At 33.2% G+C, this 24,251-nt stretch overlaps 2 protein-coding genes across 2 annotated transcripts; both read right to left on the bottom strand.

Moving 5' to 3' along the window:
- Positions 1-786: 786 nt before the first annotated feature.
- On the bottom strand, positions 787-4,514 carry LOC133688660 (AP2-like ethylene-responsive transcription factor AIL5). The gene is made up of 9 exons (XM_062108231.1): positions 3,980-4,514; positions 3,476-3,869; positions 3,263-3,345; positions 2,876-2,884; positions 2,481-2,569; positions 2,294-2,367; positions 2,138-2,188; positions 1,955-2,031; positions 787-1,821 (listed from the first exon to the last, which is right to left on the bottom strand). Exons 1-9 carry the CDS (start codon positions 4,119-4,121, stop codon positions 1,103-1,105), a joined length of 1,638 nt encoding a protein of 545 aa, XP_061964215.1. The 5' UTR covers positions 4,122-4,514; the 3' UTR covers positions 787-1,102.
- A 13,779-nt stretch (positions 4,515-18,293) lies between these two features.
- LOC133689155 (replication protein A 32 kDa subunit B-like) lies at positions 18,294-23,908 on the bottom strand. The gene is made up of 10 exons (XM_062108932.1): positions 23,639-23,908; positions 23,359-23,463; positions 23,176-23,273; positions 22,984-23,025; positions 22,500-22,577; positions 20,334-20,412; positions 20,116-20,193; positions 19,952-20,031; positions 18,664-18,729; positions 18,294-18,568 (listed from the first exon to the last, which is right to left on the bottom strand). The coding sequence occupies exons 1-10, from the start codon at positions 23,753-23,755 to the stop codon at positions 18,484-18,486; spliced, it is 828 nt and encodes a 275-aa protein (XP_061964916.1). The 5' UTR covers positions 23,756-23,908; the 3' UTR covers positions 18,294-18,483.
- Positions 23,909-24,251: the final 343 nt, after the last annotated feature.

Genomic DNA, 24,251 nt, shown 5'->3' on the forward strand with positions numbered 1-24,251 from the left:
ATAATAGAGTCAAAACAGTGGTCAAAGGGGGCACGGTGGTGGGGAGGGTGTTCAGATCGCCGAAAGGTACAAAAGGACAGCATCATCCAAGAGCGAATGTAAGAGACAAGAAGGGACAGAATTTTGAATTGAATCTACTCTATGGTTTTTTTTTTCTCTTTTTTTTTCGAGCTTGGAAAGGGACACGCCCAAAAACCCTACAGACAATATCCTAGAAGATGGTTTTTGTTTCTGTCCTATTGAGAATTATTATCTTGTTAAAGTTTGTTATCTCACTTTATGCTATCTCACCTTCTTTTTTTTTTCTTGGTCAAGGTATAACCTCCCTCTAATTAAGACCTTAGACTGCCTTTTCTTTCTGTGTTTGGAGCATTCAAGGCTTTCGAACAAATATATTTATATTTTTTTTCCGGGATTCTTTCCTCAAACTTTGAAATTTGCCTTAATATTTAGATAACCAATTTAATTAAGCCCCTGTTTGATTGTGGTGGCCATTGGGTTCGTGTTAAATTTTAATTTTTTATTTAAAATGAATTTTTTTATATTTTTGGATCTGATATAAAAAAATATTATTTTTAAAAATATTTGTTACTATATTCTCATAGTGCTGAATATTAAAAGGACCCTAAAACTAAATATGAGAAGGAAAGGTAGAGATGAAGAGCTAAATTGATATTGACATGCCACTCCATGTATTCAAAGTTGAATGGAAGTGCTAAATTGATGGAAATTAACTCTTCCATATCCATATTATATATAATCTATTATTACTAACAAGATCAAAGATAGCAAAAAGGATATGATATTCATGCTCCTTCATTTTATACCCATGTAAATTCATGTCAGTGAAAAAGCAAAAGCGAAGGAGATAAAGAGAACAGAAAACTGAGAAAGAACTTGCAGTTAGTACTAATGTCAGCTACCGTGGAAATGCTCGTCAGTCCCAACTCATCTATTCAAAGTAAAAAAGTTATCCATCTATGCATAATGCATTGGATGCTGGCATCAACATCGAGCTAGCTAGCTAGCTAGGTAGCTACCTGGCCTTTCACTTTCATTCTTGCACAGATTCTCATTTCCCCTTTGCATTTCTTTTGTGAGCTCATTCAATTCCAAAAATGGGAGTCTGATACACTGAGAGTTTGGGCTTCGCAGATTGGAAAGAATGCAAAGGTTGAGCAATCCAGCTACTATAACTTGGGTTGCCCTCGTAACTATTACCATTACTATGGAAGGCGATGGGTGTAGCAAATGGGATATTTGAACTTGGTGATGATGTACCAATACCACTTATCTGCTGCTGTGTATAACCACCATTGAATAATAGCCCACTGTTGTTGCTTTCATTGACAGATGAATTTGCATTGAAGTCCATTTTGAAAACTGTTGGGCTTTGAAAAGCAGGACCGCTTGTGGAAGATTGAAGTAAAGTGCTTGGATCAACAATGCTGCTGCTACTGTTCTTGGCATTGTTCATAGTAGTGGTGTTTTGGTATCCAAGGATATTGGTCCAATAATCTGACGGGTCTTGTTTGATGGGTATGGCAAAGCTAAGAGTAGAAGTTGCAGGCTGAGAAGCAAAGGTTACCGAGGATGCTGAGGAGAGATCTCGATCGTCCGATCGGCTTCCATCAATGCTTTTGCTATCAGAAGCGGATTCTGAGGAATTTTTTGACTTGCCGGATATTCCTCCAATGGGAAGATTGCTATTAGCTATGTTTTTTACGTCATAGCGACTCATGTCAAAGTTGGTTACAGCATTTAGGCCTCTAAATTTGATCGCTGCAATGTCATAAGCTTCGGCAGCTTCCTCCTGCGTGCCTGTTTGACCAAAGAAATGTTCTTTATTATCACATTGTACATACAAGATACAACAAAGGAATCATTAATATAAAATGAGAAATCTTGCCATTGCCAATATATGGATGGCAGAAAGGAGGATTAGAAAACTCACTAAAGGTGCCAAGATAGAGATCTTTGTTGCCAGCAACTCTTCCGATCCTTGCTTGCCACCGACCGTGTTGATGGTGCCTGATCAAATAAGATGCAGGAAAATACAATCATTTTTCTACAGTCGAATATTTTCCAATATCCAAAATAGATAGGATAAATGAGGGTATATATCAACATGACAAACCTCGTCACTCCTCTGTAAATCGATGCTCCTCTAGAGAAACCACTACTTTTTCTACAAGATTAAACAAAATACAAAAGATAAGAGATACCATCAATAAAAATCTAAAAAAAAAAAAAACAAAAGGAATACTTGGGTTTGCTTAAAGATGTTTAATACCTTCGAAGTGACGCAACAAATTCTTGCCTTGTCATGTGCTTCATCCCTTCTATTTCCTTCTCATAGTTAGAAACCTAAAGTATAATACAGAAAACTCAAAATCAAAGAGTTCCATGAGGGGAAAATAAAACACTTAAAAAGGATACCCTTGCACAGCATCTAAAAAATTATATTATAAAGCACTCACCGGAAAGTTTGTTGTGGTGGTCGGACCCCAGTACTTGAGAGCTGCAAGATCATAAGCTCTGGCTGCTTTCTCCTCCTTGTCATAGCCACCTAAAAAATATTATTAAAAACAAAAACAGAAGCATTTAGTATTAAAAGAAAATAGCAATACTACTCTAATAAGAATCTAGATATATAGATGATTCTGAACTTGATCACATATTCATGGGAAAATAAAGAATCTTAAGTTACAGCGAACAAAATCTAGTGTCCAATCTGAAGTAGCAGATAATGATGATGATGATGATACATACACTCATGAAGGAAAAATACTTCGAGTCAAGTAAAACATAATGATGATTTTAATCATACTTAATATCATAAGACTGAGAGAACAGAAGAGGAAAAGGAATTCACCCAAATAAACTGCAAGGACAATGATGATCAATTTTCCATTCCATGAAGCAGAAATCATTCGCCATGTACATGCCACATAAAGAAACGAAAGCAGATCAGAATCTTTTATAAATGCACACGCTGTAACAAAATCTACATGGTCTTCAAAATCCCAGAAGATCTAAGTCTTTGAGTTATACAGTTTAATGGTTTATTTTCTCTTGGATTTCGCAGTCCATTTCTTTGACAATATTCTTTCTTTCACCATTTATTTCTGCCCCACTGTACCAAAGGACTTCACACTGAGCCTCGATCCCAGATCTCGCATACTACATGTTAAGGGTATGCGCAGCACAGGGGCACAAGAAAAAATATTCAAGAATAGAATAGAGAAAAGCTTTTCATTACCTTGTCTTCCTTTTCTACTCTGCCCTTCCCTTCTGCAACTATTATCCCACAAATGGGCTTCATATCTGCCAGTCCATCTATGCCTACACAAACCCCAACAAAAAAAAATCAAAAAAAAAATCAGCTTTTTAAAAATTATTTTCAAGAAAAAAAGAGAAGAAATACACTTGCTTTTCTTCTTAAAGATTTAGGGTGTCTATAACTACTATTTACCTGGTGACTCCTCGATAGATTGAAGTACGTTGGCCAAAAGTTTCAACTGTTTTCTTTGGTGCATGTTCGGCCTGAACAAGATGTTGTTGATGTTTTTGGGTACTATCGATTTTTTGATGATCAGTGGAGGCAAAACCACGAAGGAAGCTAGCAGCTATAGTTTTGAGCTCGGAGTCATATATCTCAGAACTAGTACTGTCAGATAAAGTAGTAGCGGTGGTAGTCACGGGTGTCTCAGTAGAGAACTGACCACACAGTGGCTGCTGTTGTGGTGTTTGTGATGGTGATGTAGAGGTGCAACCACCAAGAAAGTCCTCAAGTTTTGGTCCAGAAGCTGTAAATAAAGAGATGTCTGTAGCTCTTCCAGCAGCTACTACTGCGTTTACTTCTTGTGCTGTATGTATAAACACCACAAAAAATGTTAATATAAAAACAGAAAAGAAAGCTAGTCGTAGTTTGAGCAAAATAAAATAATAAGATATCAGGAGAGAGAGAGGGAGGGACCTGAGGTAGTGGTGGTGTTAAAGGCTTCGAAGAGACAGAGGTGAGAGGAATCAGAAGAGGTAGGGATGTTGATGGTATTATTCATGTGATGATGGTTGGAAAGAGAGAAACCTAGCCAGTTCTGATGAGAAATAGAATCCATGTTGTTGGCGGTGTAATCGGTGAGAGTACAGTACTAGACAGAGAGGTTATTGGGCTTCTCTTTTCTTTATTTGTCTTTGGAAACAACACAACTTAGTTAGCAAGTGTTTTAGGTTTTACGAGAGAGAGAGTCAAAGAAGGGGTTTCTTTGCTTTGATGGTAGTGGTAAGGGAGAGAAGGTGACACAAATATAGAGGAAGAGGAAGAGGAAAGAGACGAATATCAAGCAAGAGACAGACTTAGGCATGCACGACGATCGAGGGAGGGATTAGTTTTTTTTTGGTTTGTGTTTTTTTGTGCTTGCGAGAGTACTGAGAGGGAAGGGAAACAACAATAAATGGAGTAGAATTGAGAGAGAGAGAGAGAGAGAGAGAGGAGCCCAGCAAGTGCAAGCTTTCTATGGAGATGACAAAGGCGGTCTCTCTCTCATGGCTTGACCAAAGCATTATCAATAACAAGAGGATCTCTCTTCAAAAGTAAATGCCTACGTCAACACTACGGATATTATTATTAGTGCCATTTCCTTTACTTGAAATTTGAAGAAGGTGAGTGACTGGTCGACCTTAACATGATGATGATGATGATGATGATGATGGATGTATGATGATGATGATGATCTACATTAATAACACATGCTAATATGGTCCGCTCGTGTCATCAATTCGTTTATAATAATATCCCGACTTGGAGGATGTGGATCATATCATCATCCATCATGTATTATGCTTCTATTTCCATATTACTGTGCTGTCTTCTCAGGAAGATTATTAGCTTTCATCACTCCTCTAAGTCTATTTTTTATTTTATCTGAATTGCCAAGGAAAATATCACTTGCACTCCGTCACAATCCTCCATTGCTTCTTCAAGTACGGATTTCTTCGTCACGAGTAGTATTAATTTTATACTTCAATTATTTTTATATTAATTTTACTCTCAGACTATTTTGTTTTTTCGATTAACATTTTTCTTAGAATTATTTGACAGAAACGTTAGATTACTTACTAAATAATGTTGCTTTTTTTTAAAAAAATAAATGCAGTTTAGATGGAAATATAATGAAAAGCCTTAAGAATATATAGAAATTCTTAATTGAGATTTATAAAAAAAAACTAGTATAAAATTAATATAAAAAATTTATTGATGATAACACTAAGAGTACCTCTTTATAGATTTGAATATTTTCTAGGTTTGTCCTATTTAAAGTTTTAATGCTCAATGAAATTGATGCAATTTTTTATCATATTCAATCTACATATTTAAACTTAAAATATTCATTCTTCTTTTGTTCTCAATCATTTATTCCATCTAATCACATTACCAAAATATTATATATCACCGATAAAATATTCTTTCACTATTTAAACATTGATTCAGTTGAAAATAACTTTATCAATTGAATCATGAATAGAAAAATATTATCGAAAAACATATCGTCAATGATTTATATTATGTTGATAAATTTATTAGTAATATAATCACTGATAAGTTTACAGATGAAAATAGTACGCTAAACAAAAAAAATTACCAGCATTAATTCCATCAGTAAATACACTGATGATTATAGCATATTACCGACAGAATGAACTATTGGTAAGTTCATTGATGGTCATATTACTGAAAAAATTAAACCGTTAAAGAATTACATCTAACAATGATAAGTCCTGTAATATTTTTTTTTCAACTCTATGAAATCTTCAACGGGCTTATTTTATCGGTTATTCCGTAATTGATTAAAATTTCTTTGATAATTCTCTCAATATTGTATTTAATATTTAAAAAAAGAAAAAAGAATTAAATAAAAAAACAAAATTTTATTATTAATTTAAAAAATATTATTAATACAATTTATCTAGTGGACAAAATCTGGAGGAGTAGGTGGAGGCAGATCTTTACCAGAACCAGAAGGTTAACGAGGTTGACCACATGTACTAGTAAGGGTTGTCAACAGCTACTTAAGGACATGTACTTTTATCCTTCAAGTCAGTCATCTCATACCCAAGTTGAGTTATCTCAACACTAAGCTGGGTCGTCTAAACCTGAACTTGTTCTCGTACAATCACCTAGATAACCGAAGATTACTGGCTCGATTTTGCTTGTGAGGAACCAACGCTCAATACACTATAGCTTGTCTATATATCCTCGGTCATAATGTTGAAGATACTGTAAATTTGATTTCTATTGGGTCCATCGGTAGATCCAGCCTTCAACCACAAATTTGAATCAATTTTTAGATGGCTCAAAGGATTATTCTCGTATATCTCATGCAATCAAGTATTATATGTTTCTTAAAAAAAAAAACAAGTCATCAAATTAAAAAAAGAAAACTTAAGAAAAAGATTATTGAAATCCAACTTACCACAAACTTCTAAGCTCGACTATCAGTGAGTTGTTGCACTCCTTTTCAACGGTCCTCATTTCACATGTGGGTTTCAACAAAAAGTTTCATCCGTCTTGGATCACTTCCAAACATTATAACCTATATAAAAAAAACATACTGGTAATTGAATATTTTTATATAACACAACAATGTTCTTAAAAAATATCTTATAAAACAGAATTTTACCATCTACTTTGCTTGCAAAATGAACAGAATGGATCCACCGGTGTGCATGGTAATTGAACATGAATCTCTTTGGTCCAGTTTTCCACACCAGACTGTAACCGCTGCAAGAAATGCTCAGACATTACGTGCTGAATATAAGCATCCTAGATACCCTTCAAGACGTGTAGAGGTCTGAAAACTCTCAACACGACTACGTCTTCTTAGCCTAGAAAACCCTTTTCTTTTGCATATTTCTTTGACCTTTTCTGGACCTTGTACCAGAAATCACGCAACATGGTTCATAGAAACAAATACCGATTAAGATTATGAAAAATGAAATTTTAACATGTCTTACTTAATGGCGTTGTGATTCTCTCACACTTTCCTAGCAACAACATTATCAGCCTTATCCCAATAAAATTTTTCCTTACATGTCAATTTCATAAGATAATTAGTTTATTAAAATAAAAAAACTAAACAACTTAAAAATTAAAAAATATATATTTATGTATATACTAACTTTAAACTTTCTGAACTAAGCATCAATCATAGGCTTCCATTCAAGATTTTTAGAAACCTAGCTCTACTTAAATAAAGACATTTCCATCAACGAGTTCATCACTGATGTTATCATGCGAGTATCCTCCACATTTGTCAACCTAAATTTTCATTTATTGATTGAAATTAATTATTAAGAACTTATCTATTATTGTTTACTTTTGTATTGTTTAGGAAAGGAAAACAAACGCACATGTTTTGATCGGGCTTCCATTAAGAAAAATACTTCTAGTGAATACATTTTGCTCAGATGGGACACCTCTGCTACGAGTTGGCCTCGCCCTTGACAAGCTTGGGGTTGAAAGAGGATGCATGTGTTTGGTCATGATTGATACCTAACAGCTTATGGTCATCAGAAGCACTACCAGAAAAACTAGTAGCAGTCTTGTCCATATTACTTCCCAATGACCTTTTCTTCATCATCTAATCAAATTAAGTATAAAAAGGGTAATAACATTATTATTATATCTTATTTAAAAAAAATTAACAACATCTCCTTTTTATGGATGACCAACTAAAATTTTATTATCTACAATACACATTAATAAATAAAGCCACAAACCAGTTGATTTAAAATCATTTTAAAAATTCAAGTAACATCTTAACATCCTCACATACTTTACAATTATTTCATGTTATTTCTATCCAAATTAAGTACATCCCAGCATCATGCCAATTGATTTAAAACATAATAACATCGTCTCAATTATTAAATTTACATAATTAAATTGTATTTTAAGATTTTGTTTTAAATTAAATATAGTTAAATAAAAATGTAATGTATTAGTTGTCAGCTAAGATTGTAAAATATATTCCAAGTCATTATGTTCCTATAGATGATAAGCAGAAACCTTTAAAGTTCATTTCACATGTAGGAACGCAAGCAAATCATATCCTACATGCAAGAAAGCTCAATCTAAAAATTTCTTTTAGCATTTTAAGTCATCTCCCTAGGGTAAAGATGTTATAAATGTTTTTTTAGATAAAACTAAGAGTCATTATTCATCTTAAGTTTTGCAGAGGTATTCACAAAATTGCAATGGCTTTACAAGATTGACATCACAATCTAATTTGCATACTTGCCCATCCTATATAAACATTTTTTTTTATTCACGTGGGGTGTACGGGCCAGCTTGCGCGCACCTCGACTAATCCCCACGAGCCCTGAAGTTAACGATCAGACAAACCTCTAGTGGCCATCAATATTAGCAATATCAGGGCTCGAACTTGAGACAACAGAGGAACCAAACCCCTTAGTCCCAAGCTTTTACCACTGGGCCACCTACTAGATGGTTACATCTTATATAAACATTGTTTCTTACATAAACGACACCATAAGTCCATAAACTGCATCATAATGAAGAGAAGCAACATTCTAGGGGTGAGCATCGGTTTAAAAGTTTAGTTTAGATTAAAAAAATAGTCAAATTGAATATTTTTTCCAAGATTTTGAACTAAATTAGATTAAAAAATCAAACCAGTTGATTCATTTCTACTTTGTATATTGAAAAAACAAATAAGTCTAATTTAATATATATAACTTTGCATTGGGTTATTTTTTTACAAGTTTTGGTTTAGTAGACATTTAGTTTATAATGTGTTTTTTTATCTAATTTGGTTTTTTCGATCTGGTTAAGGTTTTTCAGTTTCTAAGGTCTAAAAAAAATCAAACCAAACTTATTTTTTTAATTTATTAAACCAAATATCTAAAAAATTCAAAAAAAAACAATTTCAATTTAATTTGACAAACACAATTCAGTTTTTTAAACCACAACGACAACTACAAAACTACCATAATATTAAACATTCACGTACCCACTCAGCCATAGAAAGAAAGAAAAAAGTAACAAAAACAAAGGGGGAAATCATGAATAATAAACATAAATAATATTATAATAAAAAAGTTATTAGTAAATACAATATACGAGCTAGTACATGAAAGGTGCCCGTACCTTTCTAGAGGAGCGTGTAGAGCCTCCTAGCAACCAAAAACTCTTTCCCACCATATTATTGAAATCTTCACAATGTCCTTTTTTTTGGGCGGCGTGTAGCATTGGAGGTGGCTCGGTTTGCTAACAAAGTTTTTTTTCCCCTTCTTTTCTCTCTCATCCACTCGAAAATCACTTTGGCTGTTCAAATTTTTAGAGTTGTCCTCTTAGCAATTGGTAGTTTAACTTTGATCATTATTCTTTTAATTTTTTATTTTTTTCTTCACCCTTATGTGAAATTTTTATTTGTTTTCAATTTCATCCTTCAATCTCAATTTGTTATGAATTGTTTTTTTTTTCTAGTTTGTTCCTTATTCTTTTTATTTCTTAACTTTTTTGTGCAATTTTTATTTATTTTCAATTTCATCCCCCAATCCAGATTTATGATATATTAATTTTTTCAATTTGGTCATTATTCTTTTGATTTCTAATTTTTTTGCTTTGATTTTATGTAAATGTTTTTTATTTGTTTTCAATTTTATCCATTAATCTTAATTTGGGATTTATTACTTTTTTCAATTTGGTCCCGTCTCTTTTGATTTTTTTATCATTTTGTTAAATTGATTCTTTTTTTTAATTCCACCATTCGATAAAAAAAATTATAGTTGTCTTCTAATTTATTTTTAATTTTAGTTTTGATCCTCGTTAATTTAATTGCTATTTTTCGTTTTGAAGCCTTTTGTATAATTGATTTTTTTTTGTTTCACCCTTTAATGTTTGATTGATTAACGATTAAACTTCATAGTTTTTTCAGATAGGGTGCTTAAGGTCGATTGACTCTGGTCATGAGTTTGAAAAATTAACATAGATTGACATCATTTTTCTAAAAAAATCACTTTGTTTTCTGAAGTCATCTTTCGTTATTGTTTTTTAAGAGAAAAATGAGGATTGTGATTTCCTTCATTTTCTTATATATCAGGTTATCCTAATCTTATGATCTAGGTCGTGAGTTTGGTGGGTTAAATCAGGTGAGTTGCCTCTTATTACCTAGGTTACAGGTTTTTCATGTTAACTCGGTTTGACCTGAGCCATTTGTGTCCTCCTTTTCTTACCCCAACTTGTTCTTCTATATTTAATTGGCTAAGAATTGAGTTGTATCATTTTTTTCTTTTGAAAAAAGTTTTTTTCCCAAGTTATCATTTTTTTAAAATGATCTGTTTACTATCATTGCCTATTCTATTTATCATCTAATAAAAATAAAACCAACTTATTTGATCCAGTCGAATCTATAACCCGATCATATTTTTTTTTAAATGCGTTTGCAACACCTAAATATATTTTTTTTATGAAAAACATTAATCCAACCATGCAACGAAGCGCGGATCCACATTTAGTTGATCATTTAAATATGATCTAACCTATTTTTTAAAAAAATATTCTTACAAAATATATGAGGATCTGAATAAAAAAACAAAAACAAAATGCACTTGTCAAAAATTGCCTTCTAATACTGAAAGACTTGGCTTGATTTGTGGAATATAAAGCTCCTTTCTTTTTCTTTCTTAATTTCCACCTTATTTTTAGTTTTTGTCCTTTAATTGTTTAATTTTTTTCTTTTTTTCAATTGAGTTCTTTTATGACCTAAGAAGATGAGATTGAATGAGAAATTATGTTAGAAAGAAAAAAAATAAAAGAAAGAAGCCTAGCATGTAAAACAAGAAGAAGATATATGATCATTTCGTAATAATTTTTATTTTGGTCTAAAAATTTATTTTATTTATTATCAATCAATATGTTAGAGAGAGAGAGAGAGACTCACATAATGACAAAGAGAGAGAAAGTCAAGTTATTAGTTGACCACAATCTAACCATAAAAAAATAATTTTTATATCAACGAGTTCCTCTTCTTGATATAGGTGTTCGTTGGAGGTGGTTTTCCCCTTTAAACATGGTAGGAATGATAGATCGAGTTCAATTTGGATTTTTTGGATTCGTTTGATTTTTAATTTTTTAAGAGATTTTGGGGTTGTTGGGTGGTTTATAAAGGGTTTTTATGGTGTTTTGGAGGTTTTTTTGCATGAAAATGGGTTGAAAAAAAATAGAATTTTAGGGCAACCTTCTACCCTTGATTTTTCAATCACTATAGTAGTGGATGAATTCTAGGCAGCAACAGGTGACACGTTGCCTATTATTCTTTTATAGAAAAAGCAAGGGCGAACAACATGTTATCCTCTTTTTAAAAAATAATAAAAAAGATGACCCAGGTATATTGTGCCACATAAGCCCACAAGCTCAAGTTAGTTTTTTTTTTTTTAATTTTGTTTTGTTGTCCTTCAATTGTCTTTCATTTCATCATTGAATATTGGGGTTTTATTGAATATTTTTATGTTTTTTTTTAATTTTATCCTTCAATCTTTTGTTGTTTTTTAATTAGTCTTATAATTTATTTCAGTTTGCTTTCTACAAGGTTATTGCAGTCTCAAATAAACGTCTTAATATTTAATTGATGCTTGATTTTATGAGCATCTATTTTTTGGTCATCATCTTATATATAGATGAAAAAAAAAGTCCATGAAATATGTCACAGGTTTGGCAGGTTAAGCCGCGGAGCCCAGATCGATCTAATATATCACCATCTTAATATTGTTTTAAAATATCATATTGATTTTTTTCCAAGCCAAACCATGTTTATACCATTTGTACATGATGCATTTGAATTGTCAAGTTAACCAGATCACTTCATGGTAACTTTCACGTGATTTAATCTTAAACTTGTGTTAGGTAAATAATAAAATTAATTATTTTTAAATTTAATTAGTTAGATGAAGTTTAACAACAACACTAAAAAAAAATTTCTTCATAATTTGAATATTTATTATTTAAATTAAAAAAATTGGAGTAGGAGCAATCTAGAAGTAACTATATACCTTAGCTCTGTATAACTACAAATGTATCGAAATTAAACTTTTGAAGGAGAAGGAGTTGGAAATAAGTGAGAAAATGGAGTGTAAAGATATACACAGCTGGTGTATGAAAGTGGAGAGGCAAGGGGGGAAGAAGGGGGACACGGTGACCCATGAAGGAAGGGGATCTTGTGTTAATTCTAATGAATCATTACAGTTGGTCCCCAACGAGTGCCGCGTGTCATGTCTTTGTCTCTAATAATAAACCCTCTCATTTTATTTTTGTTGACTCATCATTATCACAAGAAAGAAAAAGGCCAGCAAAGGACAACTCGCGCCTCTGGAGCAGGATTTTCTCACTTTAATTTTAATTTTATTTTCTTATCTCGTTAGGGCATTTCGTTTCTGTACACTCATTCGTAGCTTGAGAAAAACCTGCCGGCATTCATCTCCAATATCTCAGACGGGCAGCCTCATGAATGCGGCTTCTGGTTTTTCTCCACTGCAACTAGCAGAGCGTGTTGGTCACGGGGAAGCATTTTTGTTTTTAAGCAGCACGAGGCTCCATTAAATTTGATTCGTGAATCTCTTAAAAGAAATACCATACCAAAGAGAAGGAGCTAGCTGCTCATGCATTTATGATCATTGAATTGTTTTTTTTTTTAAAGGAAAAAAACAGTAATTTGATGGTACTTGAATTTGATATCTCTCCTACTAAAATCATGCAATTCTTTTTATTTATTTATTTATATCTCATAGTTAGTAAAATAAATATTTTCCGTACAAAAACAAGACAACAAGACACAAGCACTGGTAGTTTACTCTGAACTAAAAAAACCAATATATTATGTTTATTTTTGTGTTTCAAAAATGTTTTTTAAAAAAATTAAAATTTTTATTTTTTTATTTTAAATTAATATTTTTTTATATTTTTAGATTATTTTAATGCGATAATATCAAAAATAATTTTTAAAAATAAAAAAAATATTATTTTAATATATTTTTAAATAAAAAATATTTTAAAAAACAACCAAATAATCTTGCAATACCCTACGTATTTGGAGGAACCCTCGCAGCATCTATATATATTAGGGCAGAAACTGAGTAATCCTCCACGAATAGAATTGTACGTAGGGCGTGGAACTGTCACCGACAAAGGTCTATAACACAACAAGTCGAACCCAAGCTTTTTAGCGAGGTGGACGAGGGGTTTTGCTGCTAGTAAATCCTCTTGTTTTATAGAGCACAGAAAAAAATATTGATTGGATTATTATTGAGATCGAGTTTAATAATTAATATTTTATTAAATATTAAAATATTTTCTCAATTAATTAAAAAACTAAATGAGAATCTTAAAACTTGAGAACCTTAGATTCCAGTTAAGAAATTAATAGTTTTAATACTTGGAAGCCTAACTTCTATATATAAATAACAAATTTTGATAGAAAAAAACTTCCACCAGCTTACTTTAATGAGTTCAAAACTAAAGATATATATTTTAAACATATAAAAGTTTATTTTTGTCATTACAAATCACGTGCTAGTTAATTTAAATGGAGAAAATGTTACTGATATATTTTTGTCATTACAAAAATAAAGCTAAATGTTTATTCATACATAACATACACTTCAACATGTTAATGTATCAATTTTGAAGGGTGTAGCTCATCAAGTTAGGTTATAGGTTTGCTTTCTAGATGTCACTAGTTCGAGTTTCACAAATCTCAAGGCCACTGGAGGCTTACATGGTCGTTAACTTCAGGGCCCGTAGGATTAGTCGAGGTACGCACAAGTTGATCCGAACACCCATGTTAATAAAAAAACATATTAATGTATCAGTTTAACAACAATGTTAAGATGTATTTGTCACCATAAAAATAAAATACTTGATTAAAAAAGATTTAGAAATTCGTAAACTTAAAAAAATGAAAATTAAGATACTTAAACAGAAAAATTAAAAAAAAAATCACAATGTTTGCTTGAAAAAGCAAGAGGGCAATTTTTGTGTAATAGTAAAATTGGAGCGTAGTCAAAGGCAAATAGGAGATGCGCGTGGGAATGGGTTTCTCACGTAAGTGACACGTACCTTTCGGAATAAATTAGGCAGGCGCAGGAATAGTAAAATATACAGTAGCAGGGTGGACTGGACGCTGGAGACTGGAGTTATTTGTCCTCTAACCAATCTGCCAAGAGAAGGAGAAGAAGAAGAAGATAGATTTTGCTCATGGCACCCTCATGCCTGCATGTCGCTCAGAGGACACGTGTGCATTATGATAGCATGTTGTTTCACTCGCTATCCACACGTGTCAACTCGGCACCAAAGATTCCAGGCACCCATGATTTTGATTAGCATCTTTGTAGAGTATGGATGGGGTGCCGAGGCGGTGCTCTGCTGGGCATGCTGATATTCCATTATTGTCTAGTCACTCAAATCAGATACAGGCTAAATTAAGTCATGAATAGTTGATTTTCTACGTCTAATGATCGAACCAATCATATTTATATATATATATATATATATTCTTAATTGCCTGACCATATGTGGAACTAGTTTTTTCTATCTCAATCACGGTTGCATGCAAATGATTAATTAGCGAATTTAATCACCATCTTTTAGAAATCTTGATAAACCGAAACAACTAGATCTTCACTTGCGTTCTAGCTAGCTCTAGTGTTAGGTTGGAAGCACTATATATTTCGGTAGAAGCCTGCATTTTCCAACTTGTAAATAGTAATAATATTAAAAAAAAAAGGAAACAAAAGAAAATGGGAGCACACACCTTCTAATGAATTGTGCTAATTAACAGAAGAGAACATTCTTGGTGTTACAGTTCGGGTGTTTTCCACTACCATATGCAATAATTGCTCTAAATAATGAACCATATCCGCTTGTTCGAGCAGTAGTATGTGTTTTCCTTGTGTTAAAATTTGATCGCAAAACTTTCCACGAGCACGAATGCTTTCCAAACACTCCATGACATTCGATCGTGATAATAGCACTATTAGTTTAATATATCGTGTGTTTAATTGGTTGGTTATTATTATATTAATATCAATATATATTTATTACTATAAATTTAATTTAATTATTTGTAATATTCATATAATATTACAAATAATGAATCTAATATTTAATTTATTAATCTAGAGTAAAAATAAAATTTATGAGACAAAAATATTTTACAAATGAAATTATAAAGCTGTTATAATTATAAGGTTCCTATTACGTCAAAGCATTGTTCCTAAAATATTTATAGTCGATACTCTCTTAAATACTGAACATTTATTATAGCCATAAAAACTAGTACATATTATGTTCTCTCTTTTATGAAAAGAAGCAACTATTCTCATAAGGTGCGGTATAAGAGATATTCAGAACAAATATGCAGGTGCTTGTCATAAGACATGTACATGAATTGACCCGCATAAGAATTTTATATGGAGAGATCACCTAAGTCTGTGGAAAGACTTACGTGATAGTTGTGTAAATAATTCTTAGACTTAAGATCACTAAGTTATCTTATATAGAGAATATTATACTCATCTATTCTCATATAGTATTGACTGAGAAATTATTGACTAAGGTGGAATGATATTTGAAAAGAGTTTCAAATTTTATTCAAATGATCAATAACTATTATGTAAAGAACAAACATGATTTAACATGGTAGACATACTCTAATTATAGCTAAATTATTTGTTAATATGATAGACATACTCCATGATTTAACGATAACCCATACGAATCACTAGTGAAAAATCTCTTAAATGAATATGTTTATCGTATTAAATCCTGTTTGTTCTTTACTTGAATAATTCTTTAACATGATAAACATACCCCATGAATAATTCTTTAACATGGCTTCGGCATAACAATCTGTCTATGATAAAATTAAAAAAAATCATATTCTTAGTTATAATAAATTTTTAAACAACTCTAAATCTATATCACTAGATTCTAGAAACTCCAAAATAATTTTATTTTGTTATTTCACTTGCAAATTATTAACTAGACAAGCTAACATGAATCCAATCCAAACTAAAATTTAAATAATGTTTTAAACATCAAATATCATCAAACGGGATAAGATTAGGTACGAAGCAAGATCCCATCACTTGTACAATTGCCCACTCCACCGCTCCGGAAGCCATGTCCACATGTAACACGAAGGGTTGTCTCATAGTGATTAAGAGAGCATTGCAGACCAAACAACAAAGCAGCTAGCCAACCAATTAACAAAACTGGAAGACAAGCAAAACCCACATGAAAGAAGATTAGGTAATATCACAAGGTGGCCTCAAAACCCGGCTAGATGGACAGTGTTAAAAATGCTTTGACACCAAGCAAAGTCACAAAAAGAGAGTGGTTTTCAATTTTTCCAAGTTAAAAGGGAGATTATTGGCAGAGAGTTCGGCGGGAGTGTGTTCCCATCTTCAACAGTAAGACTAAAAGCTAGCTCATCTAATGATGAAACATCTAAATGTATGTTCCTGGTCAAACTATGTTTATAAAGTATGATTTGTGGTCAGTGAAACGAATGATTCCTCACGTTCGCTTAGCTTTCATTATTGTTTTTTTATTATTAGTTCATGATCACAGCTCACATGACATCTTTTGTATCTTATTTGGAGGGATTTCCTTTTCTTTCTTATAATCTCTTGCATATTGCCAGATACTGTTATTGTCATCGCTTGAATTCTCCTTATATTTAAATGTTTCTACATTCTGTATATGATGAAGGCCTTTTGTTTGTTCTTCTCTATATTTAGAGCATGTGTCTTTTGTGTGGTTTGTTATGATTATTCTGCACCACCCGGTTGACAGACTCTTGCAGTGTTGCAGAATGGAGTCAAGGCTTGTGAACTCATCGACAAAGGTTTTGCTGAGAGACGACAGGCTTCAATTTACGCAGTACCTTTTATTTTATTTTATGTACTGGCGGCCCTTTACGTGCCGATTGCTAGCTAGGACGTAATTTACTGCCTTTTGGTTATAAGTTTCTGAATATGTAACTTTAAGTTGGTGACCTACCCTAGACTTAAGAACGTAAACAAAAGGAAAAGAAAAGAAGAATCCACCCTTTTTACTAATTGTCAGAGTTCTCTGAGAAAAACGTATAAAATATAGTTTAATTAATGAATGATATTATTCATATATTTTGATATATGATTCTCAGTTATTCTTTAATCGCGGTATAAATTGCTTATATATTTGACTGAACTGGAAAACTAAATTTTAGTTGCAATATCAGTACAGACACGAACAGAGTAATTGCCAAGTTTAATCCAAACAAGAGCTTGATGGGTAATCATTTAGGTAGTATCCAAGTGGTAAGAATTTAGGATTAAAAAGTTTATTTTCTTTGTATTTTTATATTCGAGTCATGTGATTGCTCATATGATGATTACTGAAGACCTACATGATCGTTAACTTCAGGACCTATAAGATTAGTCGAGGTACGCACAAATTGACCCGCACACTCACTGTAAACTTAAAAAAAAAAACCTTGGTGGGTAAAGATATTGAATATATAGACACTTAAATTCCCTTACCATAAAGACATGTCCATAAATCTGTATGTTTCTATTGCTGGTTTGGTTAGGAGAGATCGGATTAGTAAAATAATTTCTCAATTGAGCAAGGAAAAATAATAATGCATTCCTGTTCTTAAGAACAAGAAAGAAGTGATGGCCTTTTGATTGATTGAAGCTGTGGCATTATTCATCGGCTAAACAATGTGTTTTCTGGGTGGTCAGAGACATACACGTGCCCTCTCTCTATTAGGTTAGATGGACAACTTGCACGGTTGCCGAGGTGAGCGGTGGGATTGTGAGTGCACGTGACTTAGCGACACATAGTCAGTTGACACACGTGCGGCTATGTCCCTGTAGAGACAATTACTCCTCCTAAATACTATAATCATTCATGGGCCTCTTACTAGCTGGGCCGAATATTTATTATTTTCGGGCCATGGAAGTCGTCTGCCTTTTCTTTTTTTAATGATATCGTCGGTGAATTTACACATGACAAAGCTGGAACTTGAACGCGAGACAGAAGTACCCATAGAATGAAAATGGGCTCGTTGCAGCTCAAGGCTACACGCCTCCAAATGTAGAAAAACAAGTGGACAAAAGAGTTCGATACCAAGATTGTGCTTCTGAACTTCGGAGAACTTCATTTGACAAGTGCAAAAGAGGGCTGCATTCCTGTGAATGTTGGGGGAGAAAAGCATGCATAAAACTATCATCACAACAGCAGTTCATTTCATGTAAACAAACGGTGGCACATTCCATGGACAACCTTAAACAAAATGTGATACTTTTCTCAACGATGCATTAGTTTATTGACAGAGGATCTCAAAAAGATCAGTGACAATAAACAAATCACAGACGCTACACAGCAGCATGACAATAAACGCAGCATGTTAGATATCAAGCATTAACTGTGGACTTATAGTAATCATCATTGATAGTTGTGTAAACGAGGCCATTGTCAACAAGCACCTGTAGTACTTCCCTGTCAAAGACCAGGGAGGATGATGTTAGCACATTCTCCTCTAAAAAACAAAGTAAGAGAGATAGATATAGAGAGAGAGATTGAGTGAGAGAGACTTGAGCTTATCCGTTGGAATCTTTAGCTGACCGGCAATGGCATCATAGTGAGCTCCCTCGGTGGTGCTAGAAAATTGAAGATCACAACGGGTCAAAGTTCTCAAACAATATATAATGAGCATGAAAGCAAATGCATGAATAAGAAAAAAGCTTGAACAATGGATAAACTATTAGTGTACCAAATCGAAGTGCGTTGAGTCCAAGATACCATACAAGGGGCAAAATTTGTTAACATCCAAAAAAGCATGCATGACACACAATGCATGTCTGCATAAGGACATGTTCAAGTTTGCTTGCATCAATTCCACATACACAAGAACTTGCCAGAACATTTGTGCAGACAAAAATGCAGAATATTGTCATAGGAGAATTAACTAACTTTTATAAATCAACCACAAAATGAATGATCTTATTTCTACACTTTTATAGTTTATTAATTAGTAGGTCAACAGCACCTTGCGAAGATCATGTTGAATTATACGTAATCACAACGCATTATCCACCAATGCCAACATAATTTTAGAGTTTGCACATAACTTGTAATTTCATATAATTAAATCAAGTAAATGGAATATAGGATGCAGAGCATATTATCAAGTGCGCACATTTCCATTCTCTATCCAGTCATCTATTGACCATCATAGACAAATGTTTTCTTAACTATATGTTCTCTGAATAGGGAACTTCATCGATACAAGCTGGTTCAAAGGATTGGCATGCTCTCCTTTTTTGGATTTTCTTCTTGCAAATTGTAAGTATGTTAAATTTTGTATGTAATGTGTTACAAGAAAAAGGGTAAATGAAAGGAGTTTTAGTAACAGCTGAAAGTTTCCAATAAGGCTACAACTATTCTCCCCTTATTAATTATCATGGGCCCTATTGTAGATATGAGTAGTTGACCACTTACCTATAGATTGTCCTCGTCATAAGTTCTGTGTTCAACCAAAGATTTCAAAAATAAACAATTAACAAGAGAACACATCCAGAATGTTACATGACGTGCTAGGTTAAACTGAAAAATTCAAAAAGCACGCATGCAGATAGAAGTAGAAATATAAGAAAAATGCTTTCCCTATTGAGAGTTCAACACTAAGAAGAGAACAAAATTCATTTCAGAGTCGAGTCAAGCCAAGTTCTATAAAAAAAGGGAAACGAAAATCTCAGCACCAGTGCAAGCGTGGCACCCATCTGAGCGGTCACATATATCCAACGGGTTGTGTTCTATTTCGTCTTGCAACGTTCATTAAAATAAAAACTCAAGAATTTCAGGGTATCAAATGTAACTTACAGATAAGAAGGTTGCTGCAAAAAATTTAATATCATCTGACTAGCATTGTTCAGTCCATCGGCACTGGAATAGGCAGAAGACTGAAAAATAGGAAAATTTGAGTGCCACTAAAATGCTAACTCAACTATTGAGCAAAATAATATTCTCAGGGTGAGATTGATTACTTGATATGGCGGGGCAGCTTGGTATCCCTTTAAAGAGGTATTTGTTGAATTTGCCACTGGGGGCTGAGCAGTGACACCCTGAACTTAGTAGCATAAGGTCACATTCAGTGTGAAAATGCAGTACATAAACAAAGCTACCATATCATATCAATTACAAAATCATACTTAAAACAAAAAAAAATTAAAATGGAGCATCATTGCAATAACTAGACCAATACCCGTATCCTGGTATTGTAGAAGTGGACATATATGCACTCAATGAAGTGGTTTGGAACCTCATTAAAGTCTGTAACAGGCCTGAAAACCACATCCAAAGTTTGAGATTAAAACTCTAAAAGAGAATTGTCACGTTAATAGTCTGAAAAACAACGGTGGCATAAATTAACAATAAATGAGTTTTGTTCAGACAAATAGTTTAACTAGGAAATAGAACAAACAAAAGTGTTACTGTGATTGCTTCCTGTTTGCCAAAATAGGCAGTTTTTCATCAAAATTTAGATAAATGAAATTAAGCCAAGAAATAGTATGTCCAGAAAGTAATATCTTGTCCATTGATGTTAATACTAACAAACACAAGAACTTCACTTTGATCTATATAAGTGAATATAATAATTTTACTTTTGATTTTTAAAATGTGAAATATTGAAAAGGTTTTGAGAGCCAAAAGAATAGTGTTGAAGTGGTAACTATAGTGAAACGACCAGTTTGTCATCTTTTGCCCTGACCAGACTCCAAATTCAAAAGCAGCAATACCTATCATAGTCAGCCACTAGAGTATTAAAAAGGAAACATCATGCTAAGGATATTCATTCAGACAAGAAATGTGAAATTGCTTGATCAAGACACCTAACCACACAGTTTATGGAGGGCTAAGCTAGCAAATAACTGTACCACTGAACTTAGTTCAGTATAATTGCAATAAAAATGAAACTAAACCCTCTCAAGTGTGTGTGTGTGTGTGTGTGTGTTGGGATCTCTCAAGTATACAATGTAGCCAAATCTATGCTCCTCTAGAAAAAAAACTGGAAGAGACCCGCACATGATTCATTGGTAAAATTCAGAGATGAGTTAAACTCAGGTCCTCAAAGGAAATTGCCAAATGATGCAACCTCAACCTCAACCTCACACCAACCTAACAATAGAAAAGAAAGAGAAACTAAAACAGTAGATCCTGAAGAAAGTACAGATGGCAGGGGAAGGATAATATATTCAACACAACAAACAGCATCGTTTTATCTACATACACTGCAACTCAAGAAACAAATGCTGCCACTGCAGATTTGAGAGCAGGTAATATTCACTGGACTTCTCCCATAAAGCTACAGGTGCAAAATACACTTACTGCTACTAGATGCAAGGGAATAAAAATGAAGCCAAGTTCAATTAAGATTTTTGGTTTTCTGCACCCAACTGAATATACTCTGCTTGCTGTAACATGTGATGCATGAAAATAGTTTGTATATATAAAACTGATTGACTGGTCCATAAAAAAGAGCAAGTCAGGAAGAATAGGGGGAGCATGCACAAGATCAAACTTGCAATGAGACAGGTGCTGGTTCCACAATTTTACAAAAAAACAAATAATCATCTTGATTCAGTATAATTAGCACCAAAAGATTGAGTATCTGGTTGCCCTCAAATTTCTTTGAATTAGAATTAAAAGGTATTCCATTAGATACAAATCTCAGAAACTCGTTAAGGGAAAACACTATGGGTGTTATCTTCAAAGAAATGCAAAATAAAACAGTATGCTTAAAATGCTGTTGCTTTTCTGTACATTCAATCAAACAAAAACGTGCCATTTTAGTGCAAATTCAAGTCATATAGAGGAAAAGATGAGCTCAAAAGGTCAACACGACCCATGGAAAGACCCACCTTAAGACTAATAAATCAGAAAGAGATGGTTCAAAACTAATGTTAAAGAATCACACCGCAAATTTTCCTATTTTTTTCAAAACAACTGTCCACAGGTTAGGAAAGAACCTTTGACCAGGTAATGGAACTTTGAAACGTGAAGATCCTAATAGGGATAATCTGGAAAAACTTAACGTTGTAAAGTGAGAATTATTACATAGAGCAAGTTGTGCAGTTGGAAGATAAATAAATGTAATTCAAAAAATTCAAAAATTGCGAGTTAAACAAATATCTCAGTAGCTTTTAGAACATAAGTGTCCGACAAAGCAACCATATAGGATTTCAAGCAAAGACTGACTAAGAAATAAAATAATAAACCATATATAGATAATTTAAGGGCCTATACCTTATCCAACAACGACCTAAGAACAATAGAACAACAGGCATTCTGTGCTAGGGTGAACGTCTGCCTTCTCCATATTCATTAAAAAAATTAACAGACGAAAAGAAAAGGAAACACAAATACATACCTAATGGAGAAGACATTTAAGAACCTTCTGCCTTGCAGCCCTCTTAGGTGTCCATGAACACGAACATACATGTCAACTCTATAGCAAAAAATGGTAATTAAAATAGTATCAAACAAATTAATTTAAAGGTAAAAACTGTGGTTACTTGAATAACTATTTTGGTGTCAAGAAACTATTTCATGAAGAATCTAAACCCTTCATGCTCATCTTGGTTGCTGAGGATAGTACACTGAAAGAAAACTTGGCATCCTAACACCAGAAATTTCCTTCCCAAGAAAACATGTAGTAATTTTCCAAGCTTCCCTTCTGATTTCCTCACAGAACCCCAACAATCCAACATACACAATCTTTTCAGCGGCAAACAAAGATCTAGTGAAAATTATATTCAAGCGAAAGAAAAATAGACTGATCAATTAAGCAATAAGCAACTAGAATTTTAAGAAAGGGCAAGGAGGCACTGTATGAGAACAGTACAAAAACATACAAGATTTCCCCCATTTGTTCTGTATCTAAGCTTTCTTGAACCCTGTACAACATGAAACAATTGCATTATTGTCATAATAATATAATTTAAACACCAAACAAACCTTAATCAAATTGAACATTAAATAAACCCAAAAATGCACTTCCCTGACCCGGATTAAAAAGGAATCAAGAAAAATGAAAAGAAATTCACCATTGGGTACATTCAATCTGTCCAGTCCCATCATCAATTAAAAATGAGTACTCGCTGGCCTTGTCTTCCTTGTGGGATACCCTCCCCACAATTGTAACCTAACACAGAAATTAAAAAACTCTTAAAATCCAATCCAAACGAAAACCCAAATCCCACGAGTGTGGTGGTAAAAGAAAACATTACATTGTTAACTTCAGCACCATCAATGATGAGATTAGATTCATCATTGCTTGTTAGGTTGTTTATCTGCTTCACAGTCAGCGGAAACAAGCACCGCGCCTCCCGATTCTGCCATTCAAATACAATAAATTAAAAGCCTAATGATCTCCTTCTGTTCCCACAAACTACAAATTTCCGCTAACTTTCATGGGTTTAGGAAAAGCATAAGCCATTAAACAAGGAATTTATAATTTTGATGATCAGAGGAAAGCAGAGTAAAAAGAGAAGAGAAAAGAAAAGGTACTTTGGAGATGGAGAAGGAGGAGGAATCAGAAGAAGAAGGCAGAGCGGATTGAGTAGGCATGAATCCGCCGCCCATGAAGGCTGCTGCGCTTCCATCGAATTCGCTGCCTCCGTGCATTTTCGCTTTTCTCTTCTCTTTCTCTTTGTGCCTCTGCCTCTGCTGTGTGTGAGCTGCGTTTTCTGTGTGAATAGCGTCTCGTCGAAAGCGTTTAGCGTGTTTTCTTACAAGAGTCTACTTTCCATCCTTCCCGCCAATTTTTCTTTTCTTTTCCTCTTTTTTTTTTTTCCCCTTCATTTCATGAAGGTGCTGCGCTGTGGGCTTTTTTAGACAAAAACAACCATGTGGTTTTTATTTTAACAATTAAGTACCTGTGGTTCGGTGTAAGTTTAGCCCTTTGTCAAAACTATTTTTCCCGTAATTTTAACTTGTAAAGATAAGAATAAAAGCATTTTATATTTATTGATTCTAATTAAAAAAACAATACAAAATAATTGAAAAAATATTATACTTTTTATCTGATTGATTTTTTTATCGGTGCTTTTTATTTTTTTAATCCAAATAAAAATATTTGAAACGAAATGCATTTTATTTAAAAAGTTAAAAAAAATCCGTA

This window comes from Populus nigra, chromosome 3 (genome assembly GCF_951802175.1).
Source record: "Populus nigra chromosome 3, ddPopNigr1.1, whole genome shotgun sequence".
NCBI lineage: Eukaryota > Viridiplantae > Streptophyta > Magnoliopsida > Malpighiales > Salicaceae > Populus > Populus nigra.

Bases quoted from the DNA above. Each gene is read 5' to 3' on its own strand.
- LOC133689155 (XM_062108932.1), bottom strand. From the start codon at position 23,755: ATGCACGGAGGCAGCGAATTCGATGGAAGCGCAGCAGCCTTCATGGGC. The intron at 23,026-23,175 runs GTGAATTTCTTT...CATGTTGTACAG, and splicing joins CAGATTGAATGTACCCAATG to GGTTCAAGAAAGCTTAGATA. The intron at 18,569-18,663 runs GTCTCTCTCACT...GGTCTTTGACAG, and splicing joins ATTCCAACGGATAAGCTCAA to GGAAGTACTACAGGTGCTTG.
- LOC133688660 (XM_062108231.1), bottom strand. From the start codon at position 4,121: ATGGATTCTATTTCTCATCAGAACTGGCTAGGTTTCTCTCTTTCCAAC. The intron at 2,368-2,480 runs GTGAGTGCTTTA...ATTATACTTTAG, and splicing joins CCACCACAACAAACTTTCCG to GTTTCTAACTATGAGAAGGA. The intron at 2,032-2,137 runs GTTTGTCATGTT...TTATTTGATCAG, and splicing joins ATTTACAGAGGAGTGACGAG to GCACCATCAACACGGTCGGT.